Below are 15,333 nucleotides of genomic sequence, written 5' to 3'. Positions count from 1 at the left end.
CGTCATGCCCACTCCGATCATCCAATCTCATCGCGGGATCCCAGATTTTATGTAAGAAAGAAAAACAATGGATATATTTCATACATTCATACAGCTGAGCTCACATCCGCTTATTGCCACAGTGATCAATTAAAACAAAACAAAAATCAAAGGAATAAAGTCTTTCTTTACTCGCTGGCCTTGCGACTCTCATATTGTCCACGAAGGTCATCCACCTCTTTCTGTAATCGTGAAAGATCGGCCAATATATCAAGCGCATTAGACGGCTGAGGCAGCGGCTCCTCTGTAGTAATAATTTGTGACACAGGCCTCCCTTCGGTGTTACGGGCACCATCCCGCGCCCGTCGAGGGGGAGGCGGCGGTGGCGGTGCCACGGAGGATCCGCTGGCTAAATTGCCATATGAGGAGGCTCGTCGCCCAGGCTGGGATGATTGGGAGTTAGTAGAAGGTGATAGATGGCCAGCTCCCGCTGAAGGAAATGCACCACGAAGGTCGCCAGAGAATGCCGAGGATGACGGAGGCATGCTCATGCGATTACGATCTTTCGAGAAAGACGACGCCGACAGATTTGATGGACCAGGACTCGGTGGCTGGGAGCTATCGTTGCCCTCAGATTCCCGCGAGGACATGGTCAATCGACTGGTACTCGATTTGGACTCAGTGGACTTGGACCGCATTTGGCTTTGCCGTCGGCTGAGAGGTGGGGCTGGCGCACGCTTATGCTGAGAGCCACTGCGCGAAAGTGATTCATTTGAACCTGTTGCCGCTTGGCTTTGTGATTGGATAGTGAAGTAATCGGGAACTGGTGGTAGGCCCGAGCTGGCATTGGGGGTGACTGCTGTTCGGGAAGTGGTCAAGCTCTCTGGCGACGTGGAATGAAATGATGGAGGATAATTTGATCGAGAAGGTGCCGACGGGGACGATGGTAGTTTGGTTGTAGTATTGATCCGTTTACCATGATGGCTCTTTGGCGGCGGCGGTGGCTTTTTGTCTCTATTAGTCCGAGTGGTAGGACTTGTGCTTTGTTTATATTCAGATCCCCCAGCCGACTGATTCAGCGCTGAAGGGATATCTTGATCGGTGCTAGATGTTGTCGAGCTGGCTTTTGAGCGCTCATTGTTTTCATTTGTGGTCAATGGACCTTCTGATGGGGGTGTGGCCGATCCGTCCGTGGATGGAGCTTGATGTGGAGCAGACCCAAACGAATGTTGGGGATGTTGTGGACGATCACCGGGAGCTGGGCTCTTGGAGCTCTGCATATTATCATCGTCTTCTGTATCGCTGACCGAGGAATCCGGATTGAACGGGTCTGTTGTTTGTTCATCTGAGGAGGTCGAGTCATCCTCTTCGATCTCCAACGACAACGATGACTTTCTGGGGAAAGCAGGCACCGAGGGAATCGGCTGGGCAGGGCTGGAAGTCAGGCTTGAGGCCATATTATTCGTAGATTGAGCCGTCGAACCCATCGCCGTGGCAGCGCCGCCTGTATCACATCCTTGTTAGCTAAATGAAAGTCGTTGAGGGGTGGACTGAGGGGTGCCTGTTGGGCCGTGTCTTATCGGGAAGTGGCGGGAACGCATCCATGAGGCATCATTGGGAAGGCATGATCGGGGAGAGACACTTACCATCCAGATTCCTACGAAAGGGATTGAAAGCAGACATCGCGACGATTTATGGTGAGGGCTTTCGTCCTAGAAGATGGAAGAGGGGAGAAAGTCCCCCGCCGAGCTTCTTGGTCCTTACGCGCCGCTTTCCGATCGAAGCGTCCGGCCTCCCCGAGAGGCTGCGGTCGCAAGTCCAATAAACTACAGGGGTTTTCAATGATGTGAAGCCAATAGGAAACATAAAAAATTTAAGTCTTTTCGGGGTGACAGAAACGAATGATCTAGATCACATCAAACAAAGAAAAAGAATGCTATATGGTACAATGCATGGGGCATAAAGAATCAACAAAGCCCGATTTCAGATAAAGAATAAAAACCTCCCAGCCGATCCCAGAATCCCCGATCCCCTGTGCTTGATTTAACAGAGACAAAAAAAAGAAAGAAAAAAAAGAAACAATAGAACCACCGCGTACTTCTGTTCAGTTCATCACCGCTCGTTATAGACATGCCATGTCTGCTCCTCTTCGAAGAATTTGGAGGCCAGTCTTTTTCCACTCTCGGTGGGTTGACTGAAAGCAATCTGATCCTTAGAGATCTCCATGCCATATATGTAGTTGCTAACCACACAGTCCAGCAGGTCGAGCGCAATGCCCATTCTCCGCGATGCTCCAGAGGTCCAAATGCGAGAGACGCCAACAATAGCCGGATGTCGTTCATCTTTCACTGATACTGATGAGCTGTTGGTACCGTTCTGTTCCCCAAGAATCACGGGTTGTGATTCCCAGATCCGCTCTGTTAGACAAAGTCCCACACATCGGCTGTCCTTCATATGCAGGAAAACCCGGTATCGGTCGACCTTTTCCTCTTCATTCTGGTCCTTCCGATGCTCGGGGGCCTCCGTCTGGCTCCAGAGCACTTCCTCGTCAATCTCTGGAGATGACAACTCTTTATTCACGACCTCGAGCACCTTCTTCGCTTGGTTCTTCGCACTGGGTGATGCTTTGCGGTCCACAATCACCACGTAGCCCTCCTCAAATCGTGTCGCTTCGTAAACCCAGCGAGACGCATTTGCGCGCATAAATGCCTTGCCCAGATCGACCCCGGTGGAATTCATCTCGTGGAACTTTTTATGTAGCGCCGCATCCTCCGTGTTGGAGGGAACATATTCCATCCCACACGTCGCACACGTCTTCCGCACCTCGTTCCCCAAATCAATCTGCATTTGGCGCAACGGTGCCTGAGGCTTCTGCGCCTTCTGCTTCGGTGGATCCGCAGAGGAGCGCAGACTATTGGAGTTGACCTCGGTCAGGGGGGACCCAGTCGTCACATCCTTATGTTTGCGCTTTAAGAAAGCAAAAGTTGGCTTGCGCGTGTTCGCGGGCGGAGGGGTCAGGCGTGGTGGTGGCGATGAGGGCGGCGTGGTCAGGTCGTCAATGTCGTCCACAGTACCTTCAGATATTACGACGGAATTCCGGCGCGATGGGCTGGATAACACGGCCGCGGAGGACTCGCGAATCGCGTATTGAAGATTGGTTTCGGCCTCGTCGGACTCATCTTGGACGCGTCTTTTTTTCGCGGCTCGTTCATCGTCATAGACGCGCCATGTCGGTCTTCCGTATGTTTTCATCAGGCCTCTGGAGGGGAAGATTAGTGGGGGCGGAGAATGCGTTGAGAAAGAGGATGAACGTACCGCTTAAATGAATTGGTGACTGTCCACGGCATCTCCCTGGAGATCTATAGAAATATGGTGGGGGAGAAGATGTTTATTCCCTGACACGGGGGTTTTCTTGCAATTTACGGATCGTCCGGTTCCACTGCACGCGTGGCGCTAACTGGTTTAGGTCATATTGTTTAGTGTCCAGGATTGAATCACTCACTTTTCTTATCCCTTACCGACGCCGTCAAAGTTTTGACGAAGCTGGGAAAGCTGGGAAAGCTGGGGGAAACTGGGAAGATAATCTTTGTTTCAGGACGTTGTAAGAATTATTAAGGCGTAGCTGGAATGTGGAGAGCTTAGGTTTAATAAGGTCTCCAGTCAAAAATCGCCACTGAGTATTACAACGGGGATGAGATAATCCCAGAAAGAATAGAAAAGAAAAAAAAAAAAAGCAAAACGAAAAGAGAATAGAAGACGAATGATTCTATTGCTACCTAATACCCGGAATTCCTGAATGGCTGGTATCCTGGCATCCTGGTATGTCTGGTGGGACGAGCTCTTTCTCCCCCTTTCTGCTCTGTTAAGCACAGTCAATCAGGGATCAGCTATTTTCCAACACAACTATTGAACCAATCACCATGGGGCCCAAGGCCAACAGCGTGAGATTTAATTGATGATCTCGCCCCAATAACACGTTGGAGCCTACACGAGGCTCTTTTCTCAACCACCTTACTATTCGAATGAGTAAGGCGCCAGGCCCCAACTTCACCCCGCTGTCAAAGTGGGATAACGATCAACAGACTGCATCTTCCCTTTTATTTCCACGGCAGATCGGGGAGGCTAGGAGAAAGAGGTGACTTCCGCTGATTGGGCCATTGCCCGTCGCGGATATGGAGTGATCAAGCTTGATTGGAGGTTGAACTCCCAGGTGTCGTCGCTGCCGGTTACGAAATGCAATCTGCGGCTTCATCCAATAGAAGAGGAGGACTCACCTTCCCCCCGGATTTCATGGCGCAGGGCTGGTATCACAGAGTTCATGTCATCCTGTACGGTTCAACTCCGTGGCAAAGTTCAAGTCCAGGGACGTCTGGCACAAGCCAAATTAGAAATCACTGGGAGATCTGCTTGCGTTGTTAACGTTCATGCGCCTAGAATAGTGAACGTCGTGCCACGGGATTTGGCCCCATAAGGATCGCCCGGGCGCTACTCAAGGTGGGTTTCGATGGCATTCGATGCATGACTTGCCCAACTCCTGTAAGCTGCACTGGATTCGGAAATCAGATGCATACCGGTTACACATTTGCGCACGCACATAGGGTCTGGATCATCAGTTGCCCGTATAAGAGTACCTCCAAGAGTCCGTATTGCACATGTGTTCTACTCTCGGATCTCGCATATACCATCAAGAGCGGGAATCTGCGAATCCACTGCAACATCGTGCAGGATAAGCTCGCGGCCGGAGTCCGAGTAGTCAGAGGACTGGAAAGAAACCCCGAGATCGGTATTGATTCGGTACATTGCAGCTTACTACAAAACTCTCCGATTATTTAACACGCATGATTCCTGCAATACTTTCCCTCAAATGACCAGTCCTCCAGTCTATCTTCAGACCACAAAAAAAACCGACATTGAGCGAGAAAGTATAGAATTGAATCCGAACGTTGAGTTTTTGGTCCCGCTTTTGTCCCGCGGAACCGTTTGGCGGAGAGAGACAGCAACTCTTTTCAAAAAATCTCTTCTCTTCTCTCCAATCTTTTATCCCCCCAATTATCCTCAACCATGTCTGATAGCTCTCAAACAGCAGGCAAGCGGAAGCGTGCGAGTATGTATCTCTGAAAAGTTTTGATCTCTCTTGTTTTTTTCTCTTTTTTTTCCTGGCTAGTTTGGGGTCATTGGATTGGACCCTTGGACCTTCCAATGGCAGAACCTGAGCAAGGTATTTTGCCGATCCAATGCAGTTGCCCTTCAGTGACGTTATTGTGCGACCCAACACTTTGACACTTCTTTGTCCCTTGCCTACTCTCATTCGTGGCCGACCCCGCAAATATCTCCAGCAATGACTGACCAGCTGGTAGGAACCCAATCTTGCCCCCCGCCAGAGCTGCCTCAGCTTGTTGCGGAACAGCATACCCCCATTCCCGCCCATGACAAGGACACCCAGCGTTTGATTGTCATTCTCTCCAATGCCAGTCTCGAAACCTACCGCGCCTCAAGTGGCCGCGCAGGAGCCAAGGACGAGAAATACTCGCTCCTCAACAGCGATGAGCACATTGGTATCATGCGCAAGATGAACCGTGATATTAGCGAAGCTCGACCGGATATCACCCACCAGGTACGAGAGAAACGGGTGATCTAAGTGTACATGTTTTAGCTTACAAGTTTTTTTTTTCTCCCAGTGTCTTCTTACTCTCCTCGACTCTCCCGTCAACAAGGCTGGCCGCCTGCAAATTTTCATCCACACTGCCAAGGGTGTTCTGATCGAAGTCAACCCCTCCGTCCGCATTCCCCGAACCTTCAAGCGTTTTGCGGGTCTGATGGTCCAGCTGCTCCACCGTCTGTCCATCCGCTCCACCAACTCACAAGAGAAGCTGTTGAAGGTGATCAAGAACCCCATCACCGATCACCTGCCTCCCAATTGCCGCAAGGTGACTCTCAGTTTCGAGGCCCCCGTTGTGCGGACCCGGGACTACATTGAGTCGATTGGCCCCAAGGAGAGCGTTGCTATCTTTGTCGGTGCTATGGCCAAGGGTCACGATGACTTTGCCGATTCGTTCAAGGATGACACGATCAGTATCAGTAACTACAGTCTCTCGGCCAGTGTGGCCTGTAGCAAGTTCTGCCACGCAGCCGAGGAGGTGTGGGACATTCTGTGAGCGAATCTGGCTGGAATTTCACGTGCGCCTCCTGCGTGCGTGCTTTTTCGCCATCTGCTCGGCAATGCTGTTGAAGCTTGCCATGAAGCCACGAATTTCTTTTGCGGGGTTTTGGACCGGTCCGAGGTGACGGGATGGTTTCGGATCTCCTGGTTTGAAATTCAACTGGGGGATCTGAAGCTCCTACTTGACTCTCATTATTGTGTTTTTGGAGAACCCTTTGCAAGGGGCATCTGACCAGCAATCTAATTTCCTTGGGGGCCTACAGGTCCATGGATGATTTTGCGTTGGGATGCTGGGAATTTTGACCAGACGGGAATTTCTCCGTCCTTTCGACCCAAGAGACACTCGGACTGGATGGCATTTGGTTCCTTTTCGCCATTCAGTCCTGATCCAGAGCTCTTCCATCCACAGGTCCCCCTCCGTTTGACTGTGGCGATGAGACCAGAAAAGTGAACTAGCATACATAGATCAGGAGCCTTGTGCTCCTGAGATCAGGCACATACGGTATCGAATCTAATTTTCGGTTGAATAGTCGTTTTTCATAGATGCGTAGGATGGTTCATTCGTATAACGTATTTGCGTGATTAAGACAGAGTTCTTTGGTTGGGTTTTCTCGACGTGGCAGACGCCTCACTTTCTGCAAGACTAAAATCCTCTAGGCTAATCGGAGTCATGGATTCACGTAAATCCCACTAAACCTGCACGCCTGCCCAGACCCGCACGCCTGCATTTTGGTGTTCTCCTATCTTGAATCAATCTTACGTTGTGATGAATTGTCCTAATTATCAGGTGAGTCATTTGCGAATAGGGATTCTGGTTCTTGTCGGAAAGCTTCTATGAATAGTGGCGGTCAGGAAGAAGCCTAAGCCCCCAAAGGTGGAAAGAAGATTCCAAAGGGCCAAGTCCGCCCTGTTCTCCACTAGCGCTGCCTCACCATTTGTCCAGCAGAACAGAACTTCTCATTCCAATACCCGCCCCGCCACTGCAGCGATCCACACTGGGTCCCCGCGATGACCTGGCCCTCTTGGGATCCGAGCGGCGGGAGTGGTTAAGCTCCCTACTTTGAATCCACTTTCATCTCCATACTTATCCTCACCGAATCGTGCCCGGGACATGATTCGACGGGGTTCCTGTGGGAAAAGCCAATTCCCGTTTCCAACCCAGGACCCTCCATGGCCGCGTGCCACGTCCAAATGGTATTGGGGCGTTTCACCTTTTACCGACGTGCAGATCGCTTGAACTCACCACGGAATACAATGGATGGGCATGTCCAGGTGTTTCCCAGGGTCCCACCATACTATCGTATCGGACCACGCATCACCAGTGGGGGGCCCAGTCAGGCTGGGGCTTGCCTTTCTCGGACGACTGCGGTGGACTACCGGATGACCAGCTTGGGCAGCTTTTTTTCCGTTCTTTTGTTCGGTTGCTTAGGATTGGCTAACGCTTGTCTTTCCCTGTCCTTATTCGGTCCCTGGCAGCATGTCGGGTCCTCGGTCTCATAGTGCTTCTTGTTATAGAATCCGGTTCCCTCACCGTATATAATATCCCATTCTCACGACCCCTGTCCCTTTCCATTCTCCATGACCTTGTGTCTTGAACTCCAAACTTCTTATCCAACCATTTTCCTGGGTTTGTGTGTCGGGACGAACTGGCACGTTAACCTCCTTGCTCCTTCGATATGCCCGTCTCGCACCTGACCTTGACCGTCTCACACCTCCCAACCTCTACCTCATTTTTCCTATCATGTCTGCAACCTCTCGGATACCAATTTATTGGTCGGCATGATGACTATATAGGCTTCGGTCAGAAGCAGGGGGAACCTGCTGATTTCTGGGTCACCGAGCGGAAGCCAGGGTATGTGATGGGGTATATACAATCTGAAGGAATAAGGTACTAATATATACTTCGACAGAGGTGCAAATAGCGCCGTCCATGTTGCATTCCCAGCTCCTTCCAGAGACGCCGTGGGCTCATTCTTCATCTCCGCTTTAAAGGCCGGTGGTACGATTCACTTTGAGCCCAAATGCCGGGATTCCCAGTCGGCGTTTTTCAGTGCCGCGGTTATCGACTTGGATGGCAACAGCATCGAGGCTGTGTACCGATCGGGTGCCTCAGTGGTTGCATCGGAGGCTGGAGGACCGACGATTGCCTTGCTGGAGAATGGGTCGGTGGTTTCGAAGGTCTCCAAAAGTAGCAGAGCTACTTCGCTGAGGTCCGAGAGCATCGCTCCTCCCAGATCGGAGGCCAAGTCTCGTGCAGTCTCCAGAGCGCCTACGAGTGTTGCGCCAACCTCCGTTGCGCCTACAGCTTATGAGCGCGAGTCAACATATGAGCGTGAGCGTTCTGCGCCATCCGCTGTGTCTCGTGCGCAACCGGCACCCCAAACCTACACGGTGCATACGGTGCAGACTGTCCAGAAGCCGGTCGATGACGGCAGTAAAGCAGCAAAGACCATTGTTGGAACTCTCATTGGTGCCGCAGCGGGCGCGGCAATCGCTTACGCGATGGTCATGGGTGACTCACAGTCCTCTTCCGATGAGAAAACCAGCAAATCTGCGCCGCATTACACGCCGGAGCATCATCAGCTGATGGGACCCCCATCCCAAGTATCCCATCCGGAAGAACAGAGGTATCGGGCCCTCGAAGCGCCTCCCACGCGCAGTGTCTACACGGCAGCGTCAGCCCCTCGGTCTACACTCAGTCGCAGTCATACCTCTAAGAACCCACGTGCCAGTACTATCTACGAAGGCACGGAGTTCTTTGATGACCATGGCCGCCGCGCGTCGGACGGCAGCGTCTTCAGCATCCCTGAGAACGCACCCGTTCGAGCCATCGAATACCCAGCCTCCATGAACGGCTGGCGTGAAGAATACAGCCCCAGCACCTTCATCAGCAGCTACGCAGCGGACAAACCACGCGCAGGCAGCGTGCACTCCGTCTCCACTCTGAAAGCACCCCAAGCCAACAGCCAACGACGACACAGCAACGATGACAGAGATACATATTCCACCCACAGTAATAGCTCGAAAGTCTACCGAGCAGCCTCCACCCATAGCAACAACAGCCACCACTACTCGACCACAAAATCCGTCAAGGACAAGGATGGCGCGGGCAGTGTCGCCTCTTCCACTCGCTCTGCACGGAACATTCCCCTGCCGGCGGGTTCCAATGCGACCTACTACTCCGCCACTCCTAGCCATCAAGGCAAGTCACACTTGTCGGCTCGCGATGTCCCACTTCCGGACAGTGTGATTGATCTCGATGTGAACTCGCACGTCACACCCGATGACTCTATCAGCCAAATTGGTAGTCGCTCCGCACGCTCCTCGCACTCCCACCACTCCAAACACTCCAAGGCATCGAGGCACTCCTCCAAGTCTAAATTTGAAGATGTGGTGAAGCCGACTGATAGCGTGAGCCAGGTGTCGCGGGCTTCCCAGCGCACTATCAAGGCTGAGGGCAGTCGTGCGGGCTCGAAAGTGAGTAGCTGGCGGAGCCAGGTTGTTTGATGAATTTTGCATTTACGGATTGTTATTTGTTTTTTTTTTCTTCTCTCCTCTTCTTCTTCCACTTTCCATTTTTCTCCTTATTTTTGTCCTTCTTTACTTTTTATCTTCATCGTTTTGGTTTTGTTTCTTTGCATTTGCAGGTTTCGGTTCAACATATAAGCATATACGACAAATCAGGTGCCCAGGTGGCGTGCTCCTTTAATTATCACGGATACGAATTTATAAACAGACAGGTAGATACAATACAGATTGGCCAAAAATGCATATACATTGAGAGATAAGACCTCAATTCTACAAATTATTTTCCATGTGGCTGGGTTCAAGTATGAGTGTATTGTTGATCCGTACGTTATTAGAAACGCGGCACTTCGTCTTTTGTTTTCCGTGAACGGGGATCTTGGGGGATGAAAGGAAAGAAGGGAAAGGAAATAGAAATGAACAAGTAATGTTGGATACTTGGGAACAAACAAGCAAATATATGACATTACGTAAAGTCAAGGTAAACTTAAGCGTAGGTAATGAATATGGTCTCGAATAAGAAGTATATAAAGCGTGGCTACGTACCTGGGTATGCAGTATTCGTATTCTTAAGTGCTATTGAAAGAGGTTTTACTTCTCTTCCTTGTCTTCTAATTTGTAATACTTTTCAGAACCATCCTTGATCTATCTCTCTTTCTGTTCCCATGCCTTCTGTCTTCTGTCTTTTTTGCTTGACAGGTCTGTGGATATGGACATCTTGATACAGACAGATGCCCACTCATGGCAATCGAGCAATTCGATTGTGAGACTAGCATGAGATTTGAACCCAGCTTCTTTTACGAAAGTAGCGCTTGCTCAGAGTGACTCTGCTATAACAGCCCTTTCGATCTCATGACATACGACGCGTCACTTACCAAGCAATCTCAACTCGCAGTGGCCTCGATGGAACATGAGACTTCTGGCAGTTTCCATGATCATCTCAACTCCATTATCATATGTATCACACGGGATCTAGATGCCGTGCTGCAGTAGCGCTGCGCTAACGTGACGATTAGGGACAGAAATGCACGTTCCTCCGCTAAAAGCAGCGCTACGGCAGGCGAACGCCTATCACCAACCAGAATTGTTCAATTGCACACTCGCCCCAATATCTCACGGTGTCAGTGCAAAAACCTTGGAGGATACCGAAAAGGGAATATCAAGGAGATCCATATATGGTCTGGTAGAGCCGATCCGGGTTGCCGTGCGAAAGTGGGCAAAAGGAAAGGAGGACCGAGGGCGTTGATTGGGCGTACAACCCCGCTTCGAGCGCCTCTCAGCTTGTAGTCGCAATCAATATTTACAAGGATTTCGATTATTTAGTCTTGGACTCGGGCCTAAACACTCTCTTTCAGCCTCTCCTGTTTTCCTCTCGGCTTGTCTTTAATTTATTCTGACTGTTATCTTTTATCTGCTTTTCTTTTTTCATCTATGACCTCCGCTGATACCCGGTCCCCAGTACGTACTTTGTTCAATTTTGCTTCCGTAAATCCCACTAAACAAAACAATGCAACTGTAGCCAAAAATGTCCCGATTGGAGTCTCTACCTACTGAGCTCTGGGATCTGATCTTAGACCATATCATTCTCTCGGTCTCAATAGAACTCAACGGCCTCGGTGGAGAACTCATAAACCTCCACCGAATCGCCGGTCTCACTTCGGCATCGAAAACCCTTCAACATGCCGTATGGAGCTATTTTGCTCGGAAACCCTTCAAGCCGCTAATTCCTGGCGTGAAGTCATTCGCCCATTATCTAGCCGATCGTGCCTTTGGGGACAGCGTTCTCCCCTTCTCCATTGCTATTGGGACTCTCTTGAACCCTACGTCCCCAGCAGATCACCCCACATTACCTAACCATGTTGCCATGGAACTGATCGAGACCATGATGAAAGCGCTTTTATTCTCACGGGCACGTAAAGCTGAGACGCAGATTCCTTGTTTCGCGCCGCCAACGGGGCCGTGGGATTATTCTCTGGAGCCCATGTCTCGCAAAGTCGTGGAGTACTCACCGGCGTGGGTGGAGTTGGTCCTGGTGGTCAAGTGTCAGATGGTGGCCTTCTACTTGGAACCTACATGGTTTGACACACTGGTGTGGCGAGAGATCCACCGGGAAATGGTTCGTCAAAAGATGCAGAAGATGATCGCAGCTATCACATATAAGGAGACTCTTATGCAGTCCCAGAGGGTGCAAAGAAGGCTTGCACCAAAGGACGAGTATGGTGAGGGGAAGCGGGTGGTTGTCCATCATGATGGACGGCGTTGGATTGGTTGAGTATCTGTGTAGTCTCTGGATTATGTTTAAATGTGGATCTCTGCGTCTCGGGAAAAGACTGTGTGTGGCTAATACTGTTTTATATAAGGATGCTTCAGTGACCTCTTTGGAACAAAATGAGGTCTGTACAGCTTGCGTGAATGAGCCCTGTTTACTCTTCTCGTTGTAGAGTATCTCCCTGAATGAGATCTGTTTACTTCACTTGGTGGAGAGTGTACAATCAAACCATTCTTCTTTCCTATACGCAACATGTCACTTTCACCATTCAGATCAAACAAAACCACACCGCTACGGACCACATTTGCTATCTTGTCACAATGGCAAGAAAACATCCAGCTAAGGGCACTTTTCAGAGCAAGAAATCTTCCAAGCAAACCGGCATGGTGACGGGACAGTCGTTCAAGGCCAATCTAAGCAGCAAGTTCAAATATCCAACGCGTGTATGTACACCTTTATGCCTCAATAGCCACTTTTTAACCAAAAACAACAGGGTATGTCCACCCTAGAGTCCCTTCCAGCCGAGATCTGGAATCAAATCATGGATAATATCTTTCGATTTGGCCGCAACGAGATTTGTGAACCCGATGGAGACATCATCACACCTCTTCACCAGATCGGAGGCCTAAACTTTGCATCCCAATCCACCAAGTACCGCGTACAAAGCTACATCTCTCGAAAATATGGCAATCGGAAACTCAACCTTCTCCGACTTATCAGCAGAGATCCAACCCCTTCCAGCACACTGGCATTTGCCGTTGGCATTGGCCTTCTTATCAACAGGCCATTGAAGCGGGGCACTCGATTTCTTCCGATCCAATATGCTACCGAGCTCACTCATGTGCTGATAGACACCTTCATTGATTGGAAGTTGGAATGCACTCGAGTCGTCGGAAAGCCCGCTGCAGGACATCAATCCCGTGCGTTCAAAAAACTCATGAACGGAGCAGAATGTGTCATTGCGGCCAAGTGTCGCACTATTTCTGACTATGTGCACGAGGCGTGGTTTTCATCCGAATCTTGGGAGGAGATTGAAAAGATGCTGATGAATAAGAACCTGACCTGGATGGTTGATATGCTTGCTCAGAGGATTAACCGCCGAAATTGATTCTGCGTTTCTGCGTTTCAAAGAAAAAACGAGAGGATTTGCGAATATCATGGAGACTTATGCATCACATCCATGGAATCGTGGGTTCGGATGACAATCATTTCTGGCGTGCAGCGTCCATTAAAAACCTACTGATAATCCTGTGCTTGTTGCTCATATCTCCGAGAAGTTTTGACATACTTCCTCTGTGACTTCCTCACACATATGGTAGCAATGTGTCAGTCACTATCTATTATGTAAATCATGGTAAATTACCTCACGTTACATGTCGCGGGACAAGACGTAGATAAGAAGACTGTATACAGTCGAGCTTGAAAGTGGAGAAAGTGGAGAAATGGTGTCTTATCTAGTGGAGCTCGGGAGAATCCGTACCATTCGGTTTCTCCCTATCATGACCTGAATACAAAGATCACAACCTTTGAAGTGAATACAGACTCGACACCACCCGAGAAGCGCCATAATGAATCCAAACGATTCTGTTCTTATCGTCGGGGCCGGAATCTTCGGTCTCAGCACTGCGTTGCATCTAGCTCGCCGTGGTTATTCCGTCACTGTTTTCGACAGACAACCTTACGATGAATCGAAATACTCATATTTCAAGGGTGCCGATGCTGCGTCAGCTGATATTAACAAGATCGTTCGCTCGGCATATGGTACCCAGACTGAATACCAAGAACTCTCTGTCGAGGCTATCAAGGCCTGGCACGAGTGGAATGAAGAGCTTGCCAGCGGTAAGACTGTACCTCCGGAAATGAGCAGTGAAGATCGCGTATTCGTGCCAAATGGATGTTTCTCTATGGTCTCGAGCAAGGAACTGCCACCATGGGAGGTGGCTTGCATTGAGGGAATGGAAAAAGCCGGGCATCATGACACACAGTTAGCAACCACAAATCCACGACATCGTGAAATCGCCACCAGCCGTGGCTTATCTGCATATATGGATCCCTTTCAGCAGGAGAATAAAGGACGGCCACTAGTGGGAGTTCTAGACACAACGGGAGGGATGGCACTCGCCGACAAGGCGTGTCGATTTGCTCTCCATAAAGCACGCTCCTTGGGTGCACGTTTCATCTTCGGGGATTCAGAAGGCCGTCTGGAATCACTCTGCTACGAAGGAAGCAAAGTCACCGGCATTCGCACACGCGATGGTCAAATACATCACGCATCTATGACCATTCTTGCCTGCGGTGGATGGACGCCAGTATAGCTACCAGAACTGGACGGACTTTGTGAAGCAACTGCCGGCAGTGTGATGATTATGAAAATTCCACGTCAATCAACATTATGGAATCGTCTATCTCCCCAGAACTTCCCTACATTCATGTTCAATATGCGTGCTGCTGGCTATGGAGGTCTATACGGGTTTCCAAGAACGGAAGAGGGATATTTCAAGATTGGATACCGTGGAACCAAATTTACCAACCCAGTACGACACGAAGATGGGATAGAACGCAGCACCCCTGTGACAAGATGGTCATCTGCCGAGCGCAATGGATTAATTCCAATTGGAGAACCATTTACCGATTTTTCTCAAGCGGCATACCATGTCATTCAGGCCTTCCTTACTGAATATCTACCAGAGTTACACCAGGAAGGCATTCCTATTTCCAAAACACGTCTCTGTTGGTACACCGATACTTTCGACAATCATTTTGTTGTTGATCGTGTTCCTGGAAAAGAGGGCTTGATGGTTGCCACTGGAGGCAGTGGCCATGCATTCAAGTTTCTCCCGAATATTGGTAATTTGGTCGTGGATATCATGGAGAATGTGAACGTAGATCGTACAGCCGTGAAGGCTTGGAAATGGAGAACATTGGGAGAACAGAAGCCGGTCAATGAGCTCATGCGAGGCTCTGAATCGCCGAACGTTCTAAGAGATCTGCCGCTGTACAAGGATTCGGACTTGCACAGCCTGGTTTATTCGCCAAACAACGCGAAACCGGCGAAGATATGAATAGGAGAACTTAGTCAATCTTTGAATGATCAGATCCAACCATTAAACCTTGAAAAAACTCCGGTCATTGATGAGCACGTGCCCCATAACGTAGTTCAAAGCCAACTCCACTGCATGCTTACTAACCACATCGTCGCCTCGGAATGTTTACTATGCAGCATCACCTATCAGATTTCCACTTGATTGAGCGAAAGATGGAAGCGGATAATTCTCAGTGAGCATTACTACGTATTCAGTCAGCAGCTCCATCACTATCTCATTTTTGATGCCTTGTATTAATCTTCCACCAATATGCACTCTATTCCCTACTTTGTCACTTGATGGACCTGAGAAAATGC

General features: G+C 49.7%; 7 protein-coding genes across 7 annotated transcripts; 5 read left to right on the top strand and 2 right to left on the bottom strand.

The window, feature by feature from the left end:
- Positions 1–167: 167 nt before the first annotated feature.
- N7503_007455 (uncharacterized protein) lies at positions 168–1,674 on the bottom strand (the record flags this gene model as incomplete). Its single annotated transcript, XM_057067002.1, has 2 exons — positions 1,626–1,674; positions 168–1,483 (listed from the first exon to the last, which is right to left on the bottom strand). Exons 1-2 carry the CDS (start codon positions 1,660–1,662, stop codon positions 168–170), a joined length of 1,353 nt encoding a protein of 450 aa, XP_056920683.1. The 5' UTR covers positions 1,663–1,674.
- Positions 1,675–2,068: 394 nt separating this feature from the next.
- On the bottom strand, positions 2,069–3,680 carry N7503_007454 (ESCO family N-acetyltransferase). The gene is made up of 3 exons (XM_057067001.1): positions 3,482–3,680; positions 3,295–3,432; positions 2,069–3,238 (listed from the first exon to the last, which is right to left on the bottom strand). Exons 2-3 carry the CDS (start codon positions 3,324–3,326, stop codon positions 2,092–2,094), a joined length of 1,179 nt encoding a protein of 392 aa, XP_056920682.1. The 5' UTR covers positions 3,327–3,432; positions 3,482–3,680; the 3' UTR covers positions 2,069–2,091.
- Positions 3,681–5,040: 1,360 nt separating this feature from the next.
- N7503_007453 (18S rRNA pseudouridine methyltransferase) lies at positions 5,041–6,134 on the top strand (the record flags this gene model as incomplete). The annotated part of the gene is made up of 3 exons (XM_057067000.1): positions 5,041–5,083; positions 5,337–5,593; positions 5,658–6,134. 3 exons carry the CDS (start codon positions 5,041–5,043, stop codon positions 6,132–6,134), a joined length of 777 nt encoding a protein of 258 aa, XP_056920681.1.
- A 1,681-nt stretch (positions 6,135–7,815) lies between these two features.
- On the top strand, positions 7,816–9,646 carry N7503_007452 (VOC family protein; the record flags this gene model as incomplete). The annotated part of the gene is made up of 2 exons (XM_057066999.1): positions 7,816–7,991; positions 8,050–9,646. The coding sequence occupies 2 exons, from the start codon at positions 7,816–7,818 to the stop codon at positions 9,644–9,646; spliced, it is 1,773 nt and encodes a 590-aa protein (XP_056920680.1).
- Positions 9,647–11,189: 1,543 nt separating this feature from the next.
- On the top strand, positions 11,190–11,936 carry N7503_007451 (uncharacterized protein; the record flags this gene model as incomplete). The annotated part of the gene is made up of 1 exon (XM_057066998.1): positions 11,190–11,936. The coding sequence occupies one exon, from the start codon at positions 11,190–11,192 to the stop codon at positions 11,934–11,936; it is 747 nt and encodes a 248-aa protein (XP_056920679.1).
- Positions 11,937–12,253: 317 nt separating this feature from the next.
- On the top strand, positions 12,254–13,041 carry N7503_007450 (uncharacterized protein; the record flags this gene model as incomplete). Its single annotated transcript, XM_057066997.1, has 2 exons — positions 12,254–12,376; positions 12,427–13,041. The coding sequence occupies 2 exons, from the start codon at positions 12,254–12,256 to the stop codon at positions 13,039–13,041; spliced, it is 738 nt and encodes a 245-aa protein (XP_056920678.1).
- Positions 13,042–13,501: 460 nt separating this feature from the next.
- On the top strand, positions 13,502–14,995 carry N7503_007449 (NAD(P)/FAD-dependent oxidoreductase; the record flags this gene model as incomplete). The annotated part of the gene is made up of 2 exons (XM_057066996.1): positions 13,502–14,228; positions 14,277–14,995. 2 exons carry the CDS (start codon positions 13,502–13,504, stop codon positions 14,993–14,995), a joined length of 1,446 nt encoding a protein of 481 aa, XP_056920677.1.
- Between the last annotated feature and the right edge of the window lie 338 nt (positions 14,996–15,333).

Source organism: Penicillium pulvis (assembly GCF_028828015.1).
Source record: "Penicillium pulvis strain IBT 33274 chromosome Unknown contig_5_segment0_segment0, whole genome shotgun sequence".
NCBI lineage: Eukaryota > Fungi > Ascomycota > Eurotiomycetes > Eurotiales > Aspergillaceae > Penicillium > Penicillium pulvis.
The sequence above is the reverse complement of the archived record's forward strand: the minus strand, read 5'-3'. Positions and strand labels throughout refer to the sequence as shown.